The 15,927-nt window shown below is 42.6% G+C and overlaps 1 protein-coding gene across 12 annotated transcripts in view; it reads left to right on the top strand.

The window, feature by feature from the left end:
- Positions 1 to 15,927, top strand: part of pcloa (piccolo presynaptic cytomatrix protein a) — a 603,113-nt gene that overhangs the window by 354,561 nt on the left and 232,625 nt on the right. For 11 of the 12 annotated variants that reach the window (XR_011955333.1, XM_072563105.1, XM_072563109.1 and 8 more), the window contains 2 exons: positions 4,079 to 4,187; positions 6,930 to 6,997. Coding sequence is in view for 11 of the 12 variants with exons in the window: in XM_072563105.1 (XP_072419206.1) it covers positions 4,079 to 4,187; positions 6,930 to 6,997 (177 nt within the window). In the remaining variant the exon portion in view is untranslated. The remainder of the gene's footprint in view (positions 1 to 4,078; positions 4,188 to 6,929; positions 6,998 to 15,927) is intronic. The other variant, XM_072563116.1, reaches the window with a different exon arrangement.

Below are 15,927 nucleotides of genomic sequence, written 5' to 3' on the forward strand. Positions count from 1 at the left end.
ATATCCTGTCTCAGGTAAGGAGATCAAAACTGTGTACAGTAGTCTAGGTGGGGCCTCATCAGCACCCTGTATAGTTGCAGCATAACCTCCCTGATTTTAAACTCTATCCCTCTAGCAATGAAGGACAGTATTCCATTTGCCTTATTAATTACCTGCTGCACCTGAATGCCAAAGTTTTGAGAGTCAGACACAGGGGTACCCAGGTCCCTCTGCGCAGTAATGTGCTGCAATTTTTCAACATTTAATTAATAGTCCATTTTGCTGTTATTCTACCAAAATGGATGACCTTATATTGACCAACATTGTAAACCATCTGCCAAACACTTGCCCACTCACTTAACCGATTTATATCGCTGTGCAGACTTTCTCTGCACGCATTGCTCTACCACTCATCTTAGTGTCATCTGTGACTTTGACATGCTACACTTGGTCCCCAACTCTAAATCATCTATGTAAGTTGTCAGCAGTTGCAGTCCCAACACTGATTCCTGAGGAACATCACTAACTACTGATTGCCAACCAGGAAAACACCCATTTATCCCCACTGTTTGCTTTCTGTTAGTTGACCAATGTTCTATCCATGCTAATACATTACCCATAACCCTATGAACCTTTATCTTATGCAGCAGCCTTTTGTGCAGTACCTTGTCAAATGCCTTCTGGTAATCCAGGACAAATATCTTCACAGGGAGATTGATTAGTGTTGTTAGTTTAAACTGGCTGGTCAGGGAGATGGGAACCTGACAGGGAATTCAGAAAGACTGAAAATAAAGCAGGTTTTGGAATGTATAAAAATTGTAAATGGAACAGGAAAACATCAAAAACAAATCCGAGCATCAGCCAGGGTCAAATTACAGAATAGTCTTGAAAAGGCCGAATGAAAAGCACTCTGTCTGAATGCATGAAGCATTCACAACAAGATGGTGAATTGATGGTGTAATTGAAGTCAAAGAGTATAATTTAATTTACATTTTGAAGTTGTGTCTATAGGGTCACAAAGACTGAAAACTGACTGTTAAATAATTTGATATTTAGGTTTGGGCACAAAAGTAAAGGAGGTGAGATAGTGCTGATAATAAGAGTATTTGTGTATTAGTGAATGAGGATCTCCATTAGGAAGAACAGAATGTAGAATCCATTAAGGTGAAGCTATGCAACAGCAAGGGTGAGCAAATATTTGTTCACAGAGGAAAACTGAAGATGTGTCCCTGAAAGAATTAGGATCAAAAGAATCTAATGAGGATGCGGAACTGAAAAAACCTAATATTAGTGAAAAACCGTATTGGAGCAAGCAATGAGGTTAAAACTTGACCAATTCCTGAGACCTGCTGACTTTCACCCTAGAGTGTTGAAAGGAAATTCTACAGAAATAAAAATACATTGGTGATCATCTTTTCATGCATATAACACACAGATACTTGGCATCAATGAAGAGGTTATTCTTGAATATTTTCAGCAGAAGACTTTCAGAAAGACTAATTTTAATAAAATATTGCAGCATTCTGTGCAGACTATGAATGGTATTCAAGTTGTGATCTTAAAAAGCAATATTATTCAAATACAATTGATGTGCTAGTTGGTCTTGTAAGAAGATGAGCAGAATGTGAGACTACTGTTGATAGGACAGATATTAAAAAAATGAAATTACATCCTATTGTTCATGTTGAAATTTCAGATTAAGACTGGGTATAAAACTGTGCTCAAAAAAGTTTGGTGCTGGAAAAGCATAGCTGATCAAGCAGCATCTGAGAAGCAGGAGAGTTGATGTTTCAAGCATAAGCTCTTCATCAGGAATGCTCTGATCAGCTGTGCTTTTCCAGCACCACACTTTTTGACTCTGATCTCCAGTATCTGCCATCCTCACTTTCTCCTATAAAACTGTGCTGCTTTTGAATTATCTGTTCAAATGCAGGGAAGTCTGAACACATCTCAAATATTGATTTCTGCTTCAATCATGAAAGTACATTATCAATGTTTGAATCTCAGGAATCTCTTACTGCCACATCCTGTAGCTTTAAAATCTATCCTGTAGAATTCATTTCCATATAAAGCAGATGTCACAAGAGGGTGTAAAAAAGCAAGCAGGAGTATTGAAGATAGATATATCTCTACGGCCAGAGAGATATGAAACAGAAATTATTACAGGTTATTCTAACTCAGCAAGTAATGTTAACTGTACATAAACTTCAACATCCAATGTACAGTAATTCTAAGCATCATACACAGTTAGAACAGGGTACTTGGCTATTGAATTTCTCCCATAGTTAACTGTAATTAATTGTGCCAATTTTCATTCACGTGGTTGGAGAGATGGGTTTTGTGCCCTACACAATGGCCGTTCCTTGTCTGTGAGTTTGTTGATGCTGTGTACTGAACCATCTTTTACCCTCAGCAATATTTGTCAGTGGGGATTTACTATTACCTCAAGGGTGAGCTGAGGAGACAGGTCCCAAGTCAACCTCTGCCAGAATAGAAATTGAACTCAATGTAGTTGTGATCATTCCGAACGAAATACTAACCTTGCTGCTAACTGAGCTCTCCAGCCTCCTATTAGGAAGATAAAGGTAGCAAAATAATTTGAATCTAGTTTCTTCTAAGATTTCTTGGTGTTACTGAATGATAGTTTGACGCATTTATTCACCATAGTGAAATCAGTGGTAGAATAGAATCCCTACAGTGTGGAAACAGGCCATTAGGCCCAACAAGTCCACACTGACCCTCTGAAGAGTAACCCACCCAGACCCGTTCCCCTACTACTCTGCATTTACCCCGACTACTGCACCTAACTTACATATTCCCGAACACTATGGGTAATGTAGCATGGCCAATTCACCTAACTTGCACATCTTTGAATTGTGGGAGGAAACCAGAGCACCCGGAGGAAACACATGCAGGCACAGGGAGAATGTGCAAACTTCACACAGACAGTCACCTGAGGATGGAGTCGATCGCAGGTCCCTGGCACTGTGAGGCAGCAGTGCTAACCACTGAGCTACCATGGTTCAAGAAAGTTGTGAGTCTCTAACGACTACACAATAAATATGGAAACATGTTTTCAGTTGATGAAAAAACTATAACAAACTCTCTTTGTGGCTCTTTGTCTGCAAATCATTCAGGAGCAGCTTCACTATTAAATGTGTGCACATAAAATAATTTGTTTTCTGAGCTGTCTCATGTGTTGTGTTGGTGGTAGGTATATTGCTATAGTTTGGTAATAAAGAAGCTGAAAGATTCCAGTGTCAGAAAAATGGTGTCTTTATAAATGCATATTTATTGTAATGTTTATTTTGCCATTTATTTTGTGCAGCACTCAAAATTTTTGGCCATAATTATCGACCCTTTCTATTGACTCGCTAAAATTACTGTAAGTGTAAGTCAGAGCATCAATTGTTTTGCATCACCTTGACTGTTTCTTCTTATCTTTGACTGAAAAGTTTTTCTTTTTTCACTGAAAAATTTGAAATGTGCTTTGATTTGATCTGGAAAGGAAATGCATGCTTGGTTTGTTTTAAAGAATATTTTCCTTCTGTTTGCTGTGAAATAATTCCAATTATTTGAAGTGTCTTAAATATTATTGACTTCCAATGTGAGTTCAACATTTTGGATGCTGTCAATAGCTGTTAATTATTTAGTAACTGAATACTTAATTGTGTACAGGTGGTGGTCCAACTGGAAAGCAGACTGAGACGATAGCTATAGTGCATGTTTGTAACTCTATAAATTGTGCTTGTCAAGGTGTGTAAAGGTAGGCTCCACTTTCGCTCTTCATCACAGGGCTTTCTGGAATAGAACATCCAAGACATATCAAAGCATTGCAATATTTCAAAAAGGGTGGTTCTCAACAGCAATTACTTTCAGATCAGCAAAATAAGTAAATGATAAGTGACTGAAATAGTAACCATTTTATCTGGGCAATTTATTACGTTGTTCATTATTAAAGGTTGGAACAGGCAGTGGAGAGTCAATTGAAGAGGAAGTTATTTAGCTAGGATTACAAGAATTGGTTGAACCTCTCATAAAGCCAGAACTATATTTGTGCATTTTTTAATAATCTCACTCTCTGTGCCTTGTTTGGTAGGAATGCAAGTTCTTGAATGGAATGGAATTCCTTTGACTGGTAAAACGTACGAGGAGGTTCAAGGCATTATTGGTGTTCCAATTGGGGAAGCTGAAATATGTGTAAGACTGTGAGTTTTTCCCCACCTTTCTGTTTACCATTCAAACCTCATAACTTTTGTTTTACATTATGTTAAGGTGAAACCTTTATGAAACTTGGCATATGATGCCACCTACCATCTCTGATAATTGGTGTGTACTCAAGTATAGAATATCATAACACTGGGGAAGGGACTTTTTCATCTCAATGTTCTTTCAAGTAAAAATGGTGTTTAACATCATGTTTGTTCTTTTTGCTTAAAACTGTACATCCTTCCCAAATTAATTTCAATGCTTTTTATGTGTGTATGGCTTAAAATGAGGATAAAAACATTGCAATACAGAATCTTCATGAAACGAACAACATTACATAATTAAACTTAAAAATATTTTCTATGTCAACCTCTTCAGACATGCTAGGACACATCTCTGGAATAATTGAATCTGGGCCTCCTGGCTCAGAGATGGGGACACTACTTCTGCACGAAAGAGCCCTATGCTTAAGTTTAAAAGATATATTGTTAAATTTACAGCAGATAACAACAAATTAAAGTAGGTTAAATGCATTTTTGGATGAATTTGTATGTCCACTGAATTATTTCTGTTCCCATAGTTGTCTTCCTGCATTGAAGAGAGCACCTCACTCTGGAGTGGGATTTCATAGACACCAAAATCTTCCATCAAACAGCAATGTTAGTTAGACATTTGGCAACTGCCAATAATGGCAATACAATCCTGCTGGTTTTCTTTGCTCCTTTACCTAAAGCGACATGATAAAGCCAATCCCAGAGACTAGCTAGATTAGCAAGTAGGAAAACTAGGAATTTGTTGTTGTGCATTGCATGTTATGTGCCTTGCAATTGTTGATTTCTTAGTTGGAGACGAGAAACAAGGTACCCTGCTTCATAATCTCAACAAGTCATTGCATAAAAAATTATAGTAAAGGTGGACTGGAAAATACAGGGTAAATAAGGGTAAACTATTTCTGCTGGTTGGGGAGAGTTAGGGCCAGACTATTCAGGAAAGATATTAGAAAACTCTTCTACACAAAAGGTAGTTGAGGTTTGGAACTCTTTTCTATAAACACTGGATGCTGGATCAGTTGTTAATTTTCAATCTGAGACAGATAATTTTTTGTTAAGCAATGGAATTAAAGAATATGGACCAAATCAGTGTATATAAAGGAAGGCCACAGATCAGCCATGATCTCACTAAATGGTGGAACAGGCTCAAGGGGCTGAATGGCATCCTCCTATTACTATGTTCCTGTGACTACTTACCCCACACTGGATGAAAGTTGGCAGTGAGCTGACAGAGCAGAAAGAAGTCCACTCTGCAACCAGGATTTAGATCAGAGTGGTGCTGGAAAAGCACAGCAGGTCAGGCAGCAGCCAAGGAGCAGGAAAATTGACGTTTCGGGCAAAAGCCCTTCATCATACCTAATTGCTGAACTTTCATCTTTGTCAGGAGGAATTCCCACCCTCAGGAGCTGTTGACCCATCAGATTGACCAGTAGTTGTATCATCTACAGCAATGCCTGTGCTCAGTACTGGCACTGCCAGTATTGCACAAAGAGAGGATTCTGACTAACCTGAGAGGATGGGTCCCTGCGTTATAAGGTTGGGAGGGATCCTGAGTGTCTCTGATATATGCTGAGCACCTGAGAGGGTGGGTCCCTGAGTTATAAGGTTGGGAGGGATCCTGAGTGTCTCTGATATATGCTGAGCACTTCCTGGAGGAGATATCCCTCTTCCTTACTGCATTTCTTTTTGTAGGCTCCCCACTCTTTTTTGATTGCCCACACAAGTTATTTAACAACACTTTATTATGGGGATCCGTTGAGCTCTTAATAAGCTCAATTCACTCTTAGATTTTTTACTTTCATATAGTAATTGTGCTGCCAATTTCAACATTTTCCCACCCTCCATATTATGGGGTGAGTTCAGGGGTAAGATGGGCACCTCCCCAATTTTATCCACTGTCTGCCAAATGCCTACCTGATGGGGTGTTAATATCCAGCCCATTATTTCTGCACCAAATGTTTGACAAGATACAAATTGAAACACAAGAAGTATTTTCTATCTTGGGGCCAGATTTTTCAGGCCGTAAGAGTAGAAACATTCGAGAGTACATTCAATTCATGTACTCTTACACAATTAAAAGAGACATTTTGTCAAAACTTTGTCTTTCTTGACATAATCAATACAAACAGGCAAGAAAGAAATGACTTTATGTGGAAGCAATAAATTCCACAGTATGGGAAGAGGATGCAGATTGGCTCCATGATGTTGAATTGGGGACATATCGAGAACTGACAGACTAAAGTCAGCATCCTGACCAATTATAGACTACCTGCCTGGATTGAATTTAAGTACTAATGCGTTCAAGAAGAAGAGTTTTGAATTTCTGTCTCTCTTATGCAAAGTTTATATGCTGTTTATGTCCTCCATGGCCAAGCAGTTTTTTTAGCTACATACAAAAGAGAAAGCAAGGACCTTCTTTGATGCAAACCTATTTTCTTTTTTAATTGACCTGTATAAAATCGAATGCATTGTAATAATTGTTGAAACATAGATAATAAAGATTTCACTTTAAGACACATCCATTAGGTGTTTGAACCTCACTGCAGGCAGTTCATTGGTACATCAAGAATGAGAGATGCCTGGAAAACATTCTTGTACATTATCCATTATTCCCATTATCTTTGCAAGTAAACGAATCACCACTTGGGCCATTTTAAATGATCTGAAAATGTTCTTATCATGTTTCTCCAGGGACCTCAACATGCTATCGGATTTAGAGAGCCTCCAACATTTGGAATTGCACTCCCAAGCAAAGGCTGGTAGGAGAGTATTTACTTAATCTAAGCTCAGAATTTTAGCTTGGATTTATTTGAGGGAGGCAGTAATGTTATTGGCTAGTAATCCATAACTTTAGGTGATGTTCCAGGAACCTGGGCTTAAATCCACCATAGCAGGTGATGAATATTTGATTTCAATAAAAAGCTAGTCTAATGGTGCCTATGTAACCACTGTTGATTGATAAAAAGCCTCTCCAGTTCATTCATGTCTGCTGTCTTTACCTGGTCCGGTCTACGTAGCACTACATACCGCAGCAATGTGGTTGACTCTTAATTCATGATGGGTAATAAATGCTACCCAGCCAGTGACACCCATTTCCCAGGATTAAATAAAAACAAACAGCAATTATTTTGCAAAAACAGGCCATTCACTAAAATTGGTCCATGTTAGTGTATATCCTCCATTCTGTTCTGGTTCTGTCTCTCCTCATTTAATATAACCCTCTATCTCCTTCTTCCTCATGTTCATCTAGCTCCCCTTAAATGCAGCACAACTGTTCAATTAAACTGTTCCTTGTGGTAGCAAATGCCACATTCGCATCACTTATGTAAAGATTTCTTCTGAATTCTCTGTTGGATTTCTTGGTAACTAGCTTCTTTGATAGCCTCTAGATATGCTGTGTCCCACAAAAACAAACATTCGCCATCCATTCTATCAACTCAACCACAACTATTTAATATTTAAATAATTTCAACAGATCAGCCCCTCAGTCTTTTTTAAAAGGTATGAGAGACCCACCCAGTCAATTCCTCTCTGACATGTAAACCCACACATTTCTGGAATTATCCTGTAAATCTGCTCTATGCCTATCTAATATCTGTATCCTTTTCTAAAATATGAAACCTGCTGATTATCTAAATATGGTCTAACCAAGCTTCAATATAGGATTAGTATAACGTACTTACTTTTCAATTCTTCACCTTTAGAAATAAAAGCTAGTGGTGCTTTGCATTTTTTAAAATGGTATTATTAACTGATGGTGCAACTTTTAGTCATTTACATTTAAAGTCAGAAGTCGTATAACATCAGATTATAGTCCAACAGCGTTCCAAAAACTTGTGATTTTAAGTAAACTTGTTGGATGATAGCCCGGTGTTGTGTGGCTTCTGCCTTTGTCCATTCCAGTCCAACATTCGTGCCTCCACATCACATGTTTTTATTCAAATTGTTTATTTTCTCAGTTCCTACCTCATCTTTCAATTTCCCTGCAGTAATTTATTTCATTATTCTTTCTAATGAAAAGCGGATGCTGCCTGAACTGGTGTGCTCTTCCAGCACCACTAATCCAGTACACTTTAATCATTGTCAATCATTTTCCAATTCTGCAAGTTTACATGTGAATATTCAGATTAAGAGCAAGAGTGGGTCTTTCAGCTCTTTGAAACTCGCCATTAGTAGGATGATGGCTGATCTGATAACAGTGTCAAATCTGCACACCTGTCTAACAATGATAACCTTTCACCCAATTATTTAACAAGAATCTACCTCTACCTTAAAAATATTTAAAGACTCAGATTGCTCACCTCTGACCTGATCTTGTAGCCACAGTATTTTTACAGCTAATCCAGTACAATTTATGGTCAATGGTTACTCCCCAACCCCCAAGGTTGTTGAGGGTGTTAATCTGACAAACATCTGTCCGACAAGATGGAAGAATGAAGCTGAAGCCAATCTGTTTCCACATGCATTTATTCACAATGTCCAGAACAGGACAATGCAGATTCTCTCCACACAGACTTGAACCCAAATCTTAAGGCCCAGAGATAGGGACATTGCCACTGAGCCATAGAACCCTAAAAATTATATTTCAGCAACCTGTTCAAGCACACCTCTAGGGCAAGTGAATCTTGAACCTCGAACTTGTGGCCAAGAACTAGGATTATTACCATTGCACAAGATGATCCCCAAACTCCTTTTTAAATAAAAGGTCTAGTATATCCCAATTAGTAATAGGACCTCTTCATCATAAGAACATGCACATGCTCAATTAAAAAAAGCAACTTGGCAAATGGTGAAGTATTCAGTGAGGGTCTGACATTGACTGTCAAGGGCCAAAGGTTAGATTCTCTTGTTGTAGACAGTCATTGATTGGCACTTCTGTAGTACAAATATTATTTGCTATTTGTCAACACAAACCTGTATATTGTCCAGGTCTTGCTACATTTGGAGAAAGACTGCTTCAGTATCTGAGGAATCACAATTGATTCTCAACCTTATGCAGTTATCAGCAAACATCCGCACTTCTGACTTTATGATGGTGAGAAAGTAATTGATGAAGTAACTGAAAGTGGTTGAACTGAGAACATGGCTCTGAAGAACTCCTGCAAAGAGTCTCAAGAGTAAAGTAACACCAAGTGGTGCAGTGATAGGTTCCCTACCTTTGAAATAGGAGGCCTGAATTCTTACCCCACCTATGACAAAAGTGTGTAATAACATCTCTGAAAAGGTTAATTAAAAAGTAGTTAGAACCATAATAAACTTATGGCACACAAAGAAGCCATTCAGCCTGCCTCAATAAACTAACCTCTCATTCTCATCCTTCTTGCCAGTACCTGGACTGTAGTCTTACAGGTTCTAGTGCTTCAGGAGCAGATCGGTGTTTCTTTTAAATGCATTCCCCTTAGTTGAAGGGTCAATAACAAGGGGCACATTTTCAGCTGAAAGACAGAAGGTTTAAACAGGATTTGAGTACAAAAGAACAAAAGAGAAGTACAGCACAGGAACAGGCCCTTTGGCCCCTCTAAACCTACACTGATCATCATGCCTTAAGTAAACTAAAAAGCAAATCTGCTCTTGTTCAGTCCATATCCCTCTATCCCCTCCTTATGTAACTATCTAGATGCCTCTTCAATGTCACCAATGTGCCTACTATGACCACATTTTCTGGCAGTATATTCCAGGTTCCTACCACTCTCTGTGTGAAAATTTCCTTCGCACATCTCCATTAAATTTTCCCCCTTTCATCTTGAACCTTGTCCTCTTGTAATTGAAACTTCAACCCTGGGAAAAAGCCTTTGATTATCCATCCTATCTACTCCTTTCATAATTGTGTAGATCTCTGTCAGGTCTTTCTAGTGAAAATAATCCTAGTCTTTTTAACCTGTCCTCATAGCCAATGCCCTTGAGACCAGGCAACATCCTGGTGAACCTTCTCTGCAGTCTCTCCAAAGCTTCCACAACCATCTGGTCGTGTGGCAACCAAAACTACACACAATACTCCAAATGGGCCCTAACAAGAGTTTTATGTAGCTGCAACACGGTTTGCCAACTCTTGTAATCCATGTCGCAGCCAATGAAAGCAAGCATTCCATCTGCATTCTCATCACCTTGGCCACCTTGTTGCCACTTTTAGGAAACTGTGAACCTGCATGCCCAGATCCATCTGTATGTTAATATTCCCAAGGGTTCTGCCATTTACAGTATAATTCACACCTAAATTTGATTGTCCAAAGTGCATCACCTCGCATTTTTCTGGATTAAACTCCATCTACCACTTTTGTACCTAAGTTGCCAATCTGTCTACATCCTGTTGTATCCTTTCACAATCGTCAGCATACTCAGTAACTATCAGTTTTTGCATCATCAGCAAACTTACTAATCAGACCACCCACATTTTCCTTCATATCATTTATATGTAACTCAAACAACAGAGGACCTAAGACTGATCCCTGTGGAACACCATTACTTACTGGTCTCCATTCTGAAAAACACCCTTTCACCACTACCCTCTGCCTTCTGTAACCAAAACAGTTTTGTTTCCATCTACCAGCCCACCCTGAATCACATGTGGGAAAAATGTTTTCACCCAGAGGGTAGTGACAGTCCAGAATGTCCTGTCTGGGAGGGTAGTGAGGGTCTGGAATGCCCTGTCTGGGAGGGTAGTGGGAGTCTGGAATGCCCTGTCTGGGAGGGTAGTGAGGGTCTGGAATGCCCTGTCTGGGAGGGTAGTGGGAGTCTGGAATGCCCTGTCTGGGAGGGTAGTGAGGGTCTGGAATGTCCTGTGTGGGAAGGTAGTGGGGTCTGGAATGCCCTGTCGTGGAGGGTAGTGGGAGTCTGGAATGCCCTGTCTGGGAGGGTAGTGAGGGTCTGGAATGTCCTGTGTGGGAAGGTAGTGGGGTCTGGAATGCCCTTTCTGGGAGGTTAGTGAGGGTCTGGAATGCCCTCTTTGGGAGGGTAGTGGGGGTCTGGAATGCCCTCTTTGGGAGGGTAGTGGGGGTCTGGAATGCCCTGTCGTGGAGGGTAGTGTGAGTCTGGAACGCCGTCTGGGAGGGTAATGGGAGTCTGGAATGCCCTGTCTGGGAGGGTAGTGGGAGTCTGGAATGCTATCTGGGAGGATAGTGGGAGTCTGGAGTGCCCTGTCTTGGAGGGTAGTGGGGGTCTGGAATGCTATCTGGGAGGATAGTGGGAGTCTGGAATGCCCTGTCTGGGAGGGTAGTGGGAGTCTGGAATGCCATCTGGGAGAGTAGTGGGGGTCTGGAATGCTGTCTGGGAGGGTAGTGGGAGTCTGGAATGCCATCTGGGAGAGTAGTGGGAGTCTGGAATGCCCTATCTGGAAGAGTACGTGTGAGTCTGGAATGCCCTACCTGGGACGGTAGTGGGGGTCTTTGATACCCTGTCTGGGACGATAGTGGGGGTCTGAAATGCCGTCTGGAAGAGTAGTGTGAGTCTGGAATGCCCTACCTGGGAGAGTAGTGGGAGTCTGGAATGCCTTATCTGGGAGGATAGTGTGAGCATGGAATGCCCTACCTGGGAGGGTGGTGGGGGTCTGGGATGCCCTGTATGAGAGGGTAGTGGGAGTCTGGAATGCCATCTGACAGGGTAGAGGGAGTTTGGATGGTCCTGTCTGGGAGGGTAGTGGGAGTCTGGGATGCCCTGTCTGGGAGGGTAGTGGGGGTCCGGATGGTCCTGTCTGGGAGGGTAGTGGGAGTCTGGGATGCCCTGTCTGGGAAATTAGTGGGGGTCTGGATGGTCCTGTCTGGGAGGGTAGTTGTGGCTGGAAACCTCACAACATTTAAAAGGTACTTGGATAAACACTTAACATGTCACCATACTGTAAATCAGAAACAAAAGCAGAAATTGCTGGAAAAACTCAGCAGGTCTGGCAACATCTGTGGAGTAGAGTAGTGCTGGAAAAGCACAGCAGTTCAGGCAGCATCCAAGCAGCAGTAAAATCGACGTTTCGGGCAAAAGCCCTTCATCAGAAATACAGGGAGAGAGCCTGAAGAGTGGAGAAACAAATGAGAGCAGGGTGGGGGTGGACAGACCTCTTCATTTCCAACTGCCGCCGGTACATTAACCACCTCAACCTGTCTACCCCATTCCCCCACTCCAACCTCTCACCCTTACAATGTGCAGCCCTCCAATCCCTCTGCTCCAATCCCGACCTCACCATCAAGCCAGCAGATAAAGGGGGTGCAGTGGTAGTCTGGCGCACTGACCATTACACCGCTAAAGCCAGACGTCAACTCGAGGACACCCCTTCCTACCGCCCTCTCGACCATGACCCCACCCCCCCATCACCAAACCATCATCTCCCAGACCATACAGACCAAAGGGGTAGCCATGGGCACCCGCATGGGCCCAGCTATGCCTGTCTCTTTGTTGGCTACGTAGAACAGTACATCTTCCATAGCTACACCGGCACCGCTCCCCACCTCTTCCTCCGCTACATTGATGACTGCATTCGCGCCACCTCATGCTCCCGCAAGGAGGTTGAGCAATTCATCAACTTCACCAACTCATTCCACCCTGACCTTAAATTTACCTGGACCATCTCTAACACCTCCCTCACTGTCCTCGACCTCTCCATCTCCATTAATGACGACCAACTTGACACTGACATTTTTTACAAACCCACCGACTCCCACAGCTACCTGGATTATATCTCTTCCTGCCCTACCTCCTGCAAAAATGCCATCCCGTATTCCCAATCCTTCCACCTCCACCGTATCTGCTCCCAGGAGGACCAGTTCCAACACAGAACACACCAGATGGCCTCCTTCTTTAGAGACCACAATTTCCCTTCCCACGTGGTTAAAGGTACCCTCCAACGCATCTCGTCTACATCCCACACCTCCGCCCTCAGACCCCATCCCTCCAACCGTAACAAGGACAGAACGCCCCTGGTGCTCACCTTCCACCCTACCAACCTACGCATAAACCAAGTCATCCGCCGATATTTCCGCCACCTCCAAACAGACCCCACCACCAGGGATATATTTCCCTCCCCACCCCTTTCCACTTTCCACAAAGACCGTTCCCTCCGTGACTACCTGGTCAGGTCCACGCCCCCCCTACAACCCACCCTCTCATCCTGGCACCTTCCCCTGCTACCGCAGGAATTGCAAAACCTGCGCCCACACCTCCTCCCTCACCTCCATCCAAGGCCCTAACGGAGCCTTCCACATCCATCAAAGTTTTATCTGCACAACCACTAATATCATTTATTGTATCTGTTGCTCCCGATGCGATCTCCTCTACATTGGGGAGACTGGGCGCCTCCGAGCAGAGCGCTTGAGGGAACATCTCTGGGACACCCACATCAATCAACCACACCACCCTGTGGCCCAACATTTCAACTTCCCCTCCCACTCTGCCGAGGACATGGAGGTCCTAGGCCTCCTTCACCGCCGCTCCCTCACCACCCAACGCCTGGAGGAAGAACGCCTCATCTTCTGCCTCGGAACACTTCAACCCCAGGGCATCAATGTGGATTTCAACAGTTTCCTCATTTCCCCTCCCCCACCTCACCCCAGTTCCAAACTTCCAGTTCAGCACTGTCCCCATGACTTGTCCTATCTGCCTATCTTCTTTTCCACCTATCCACTCCACCCTCCCCCCGCCCCTAACCTATCACCTTCATCCCCTCCCCCACTCACCTATTGTACTCTATGCTACTTTCTCCCCACCCCCACTCTGCTCTCATTTATCTCTCCACCCTTCAGGCTCTCTGCCTGTATTCTTGATAAAGGGCTTTTGCCCGAAATGTCAATTTTACTGCTTCTCAGATGCTGCCTGAACTGCTGTGCTTTTCCAGCACCACTCTGCTCCAGAATCTGGTTTCCAGCATCTGCAGCCGTTGTTTTTACCTAGCATCTGTGGAGGGAGATCAAAATTAAGGTTCTGGGCGCAGTGACCTTTCCTCAGAACTCAGGTCAGTTGACCTGAAATGTTAATTCTGATTTCTCTTCACAGATGCTGCTAAGCTTTTCCAACAATTTCCGTTTTTGTTTCTGATAGCATTAAAGGTTATGGGCAAGTGACCAAAGGTTATGGAAGGTGGGAGCAGTGACCACAATTCTGTAAGTTTTAGAATACTCGTAGATAAAGATGAGAGTCGTCCTAAGGGAAGAGTACTAATCTGAGCCAAGGCTAATTATATCAAAATTAGGCAGGAGCTGGGAAATGTGGATTGGACACAGCTATTCGAAGGGAAATCCACATTTGAGATGTGGGAGGGTTTCAAAAATAGATTAATGGTAGTGCAGGATAGGCATGTCCTATTGAAGGCGAAGGATAGGAAGGGCAAGATTCGTGAACCGTGAATGATAGGAGAAATTGTACGACTAGCCAAGAGGAAAAGGGAAGCGTACGTAAGGTCTAGGCAGCTGAGAAATGGAGGAATATTGGAAGAGTAGGACAAGTCTTAAACGAGGAATCAAGTGGGCTAAAAGGGGTCATGAAATAGCTTTCGCAAGCAGAATTAAGGAGAATCCCAAAGCACTTTATTCTTATATAAGAAGCAAGCGGGTAACTAGAGAAAGGATTGGTCCACTAAAGGATAATGAAGGAAGGCTGTGTGCCGAACCTGAGAATGGGTGAGATTCTGAATGATTACTTTGCATCAGTGTTCACTGAGGAGAGGAACATGATGAATATTGAAATTAGAGATCGAAGTTTGATTAGTCTGGATCATGTTGACATAAGTAGGGAAGTTGTGTTGGGTAGGCTAGAGGTTATTAAGGTGGACAAATCCCCAGGACTGGATGGGATCTATCCCAGGTTGCTGAGAGGAGGCAAGAGAGGAAATAGCTGGGGCCCTGACAGATATCTTTGTGACATCCTTAAATACAGGTGAGGTGCCAGAGGACCTGAATGTTGCTTCTGTTTCCCCCTGTACAAGAAGGGTAGTAAGGATATTCTGGGTAACAACAGACCAGTGAGCCTGACGTCGGTGGTGGGAAAGTTGCGGGAGAAGGTACTGAGGGATAGGATCTATTTATATTTAGAAAAAAATGGGCTTAGCAGGGATAGGCAACATGGTTTTGTGTGGGGAAGATCGTGCCTTACCAACTTAATAGAGTTCTTTGAGGAGGTGACCAAGTTGTTAGATGAAGGAAGGGCTGTGATATCATATACATGGACTTTAGTAAGGTGTTTGATAAGGTTCCCCATGGAGAAAGTGCAGTCACATGGTGTGCAGGGTGTTCTAGCTAGGTGGTTGAGCAGCAGGAGATGGAGAGTAGTAGTTGAAGGGAACTTCTCGAAATGGAGAAAGGTGACCAGTGGTGTTCCACAGGGGTCAGTGCTGGGGCCACTGTTGTTTGTAATATGCATAAATGATCTGGAAGAGGGCACTGTTCGTATGATCAGCAAGTTTGAAGATGACATGAAGATTGATGGAGTAGCAGAAAGCATAAGGGACTGTCAAAGAATACAGGAGGATGTAGATAGACTGGAGAGTTGGGCGGAAAAGTGACAGATGGCTTTCAATCCAGACAAATGTGAGGTGATGCATTTAGGTAAGACTAATTCTAGAGTGAATTGTACAATGAACAGAAGAGCCTTAGGAAAAGTTGATGGGCAGAGAGATCTGGGAGTGCAGGTCCATTGTACCCTGAAGGTTGCTGCACAGTTGGATAGAGTGGGCAAGAATGCTTGCCTTCATTGGACGGGGTATTGAGTGTAAGAG

This window comes from Chiloscyllium punctatum, chromosome 44, assembly GCF_047496795.1.
Source record: "Chiloscyllium punctatum isolate Juve2018m chromosome 44, sChiPun1.3, whole genome shotgun sequence".
NCBI classification, from domain to species: Eukaryota; Metazoa; Chordata; class Chondrichthyes; order Orectolobiformes; family Hemiscylliidae; genus Chiloscyllium; species Chiloscyllium punctatum.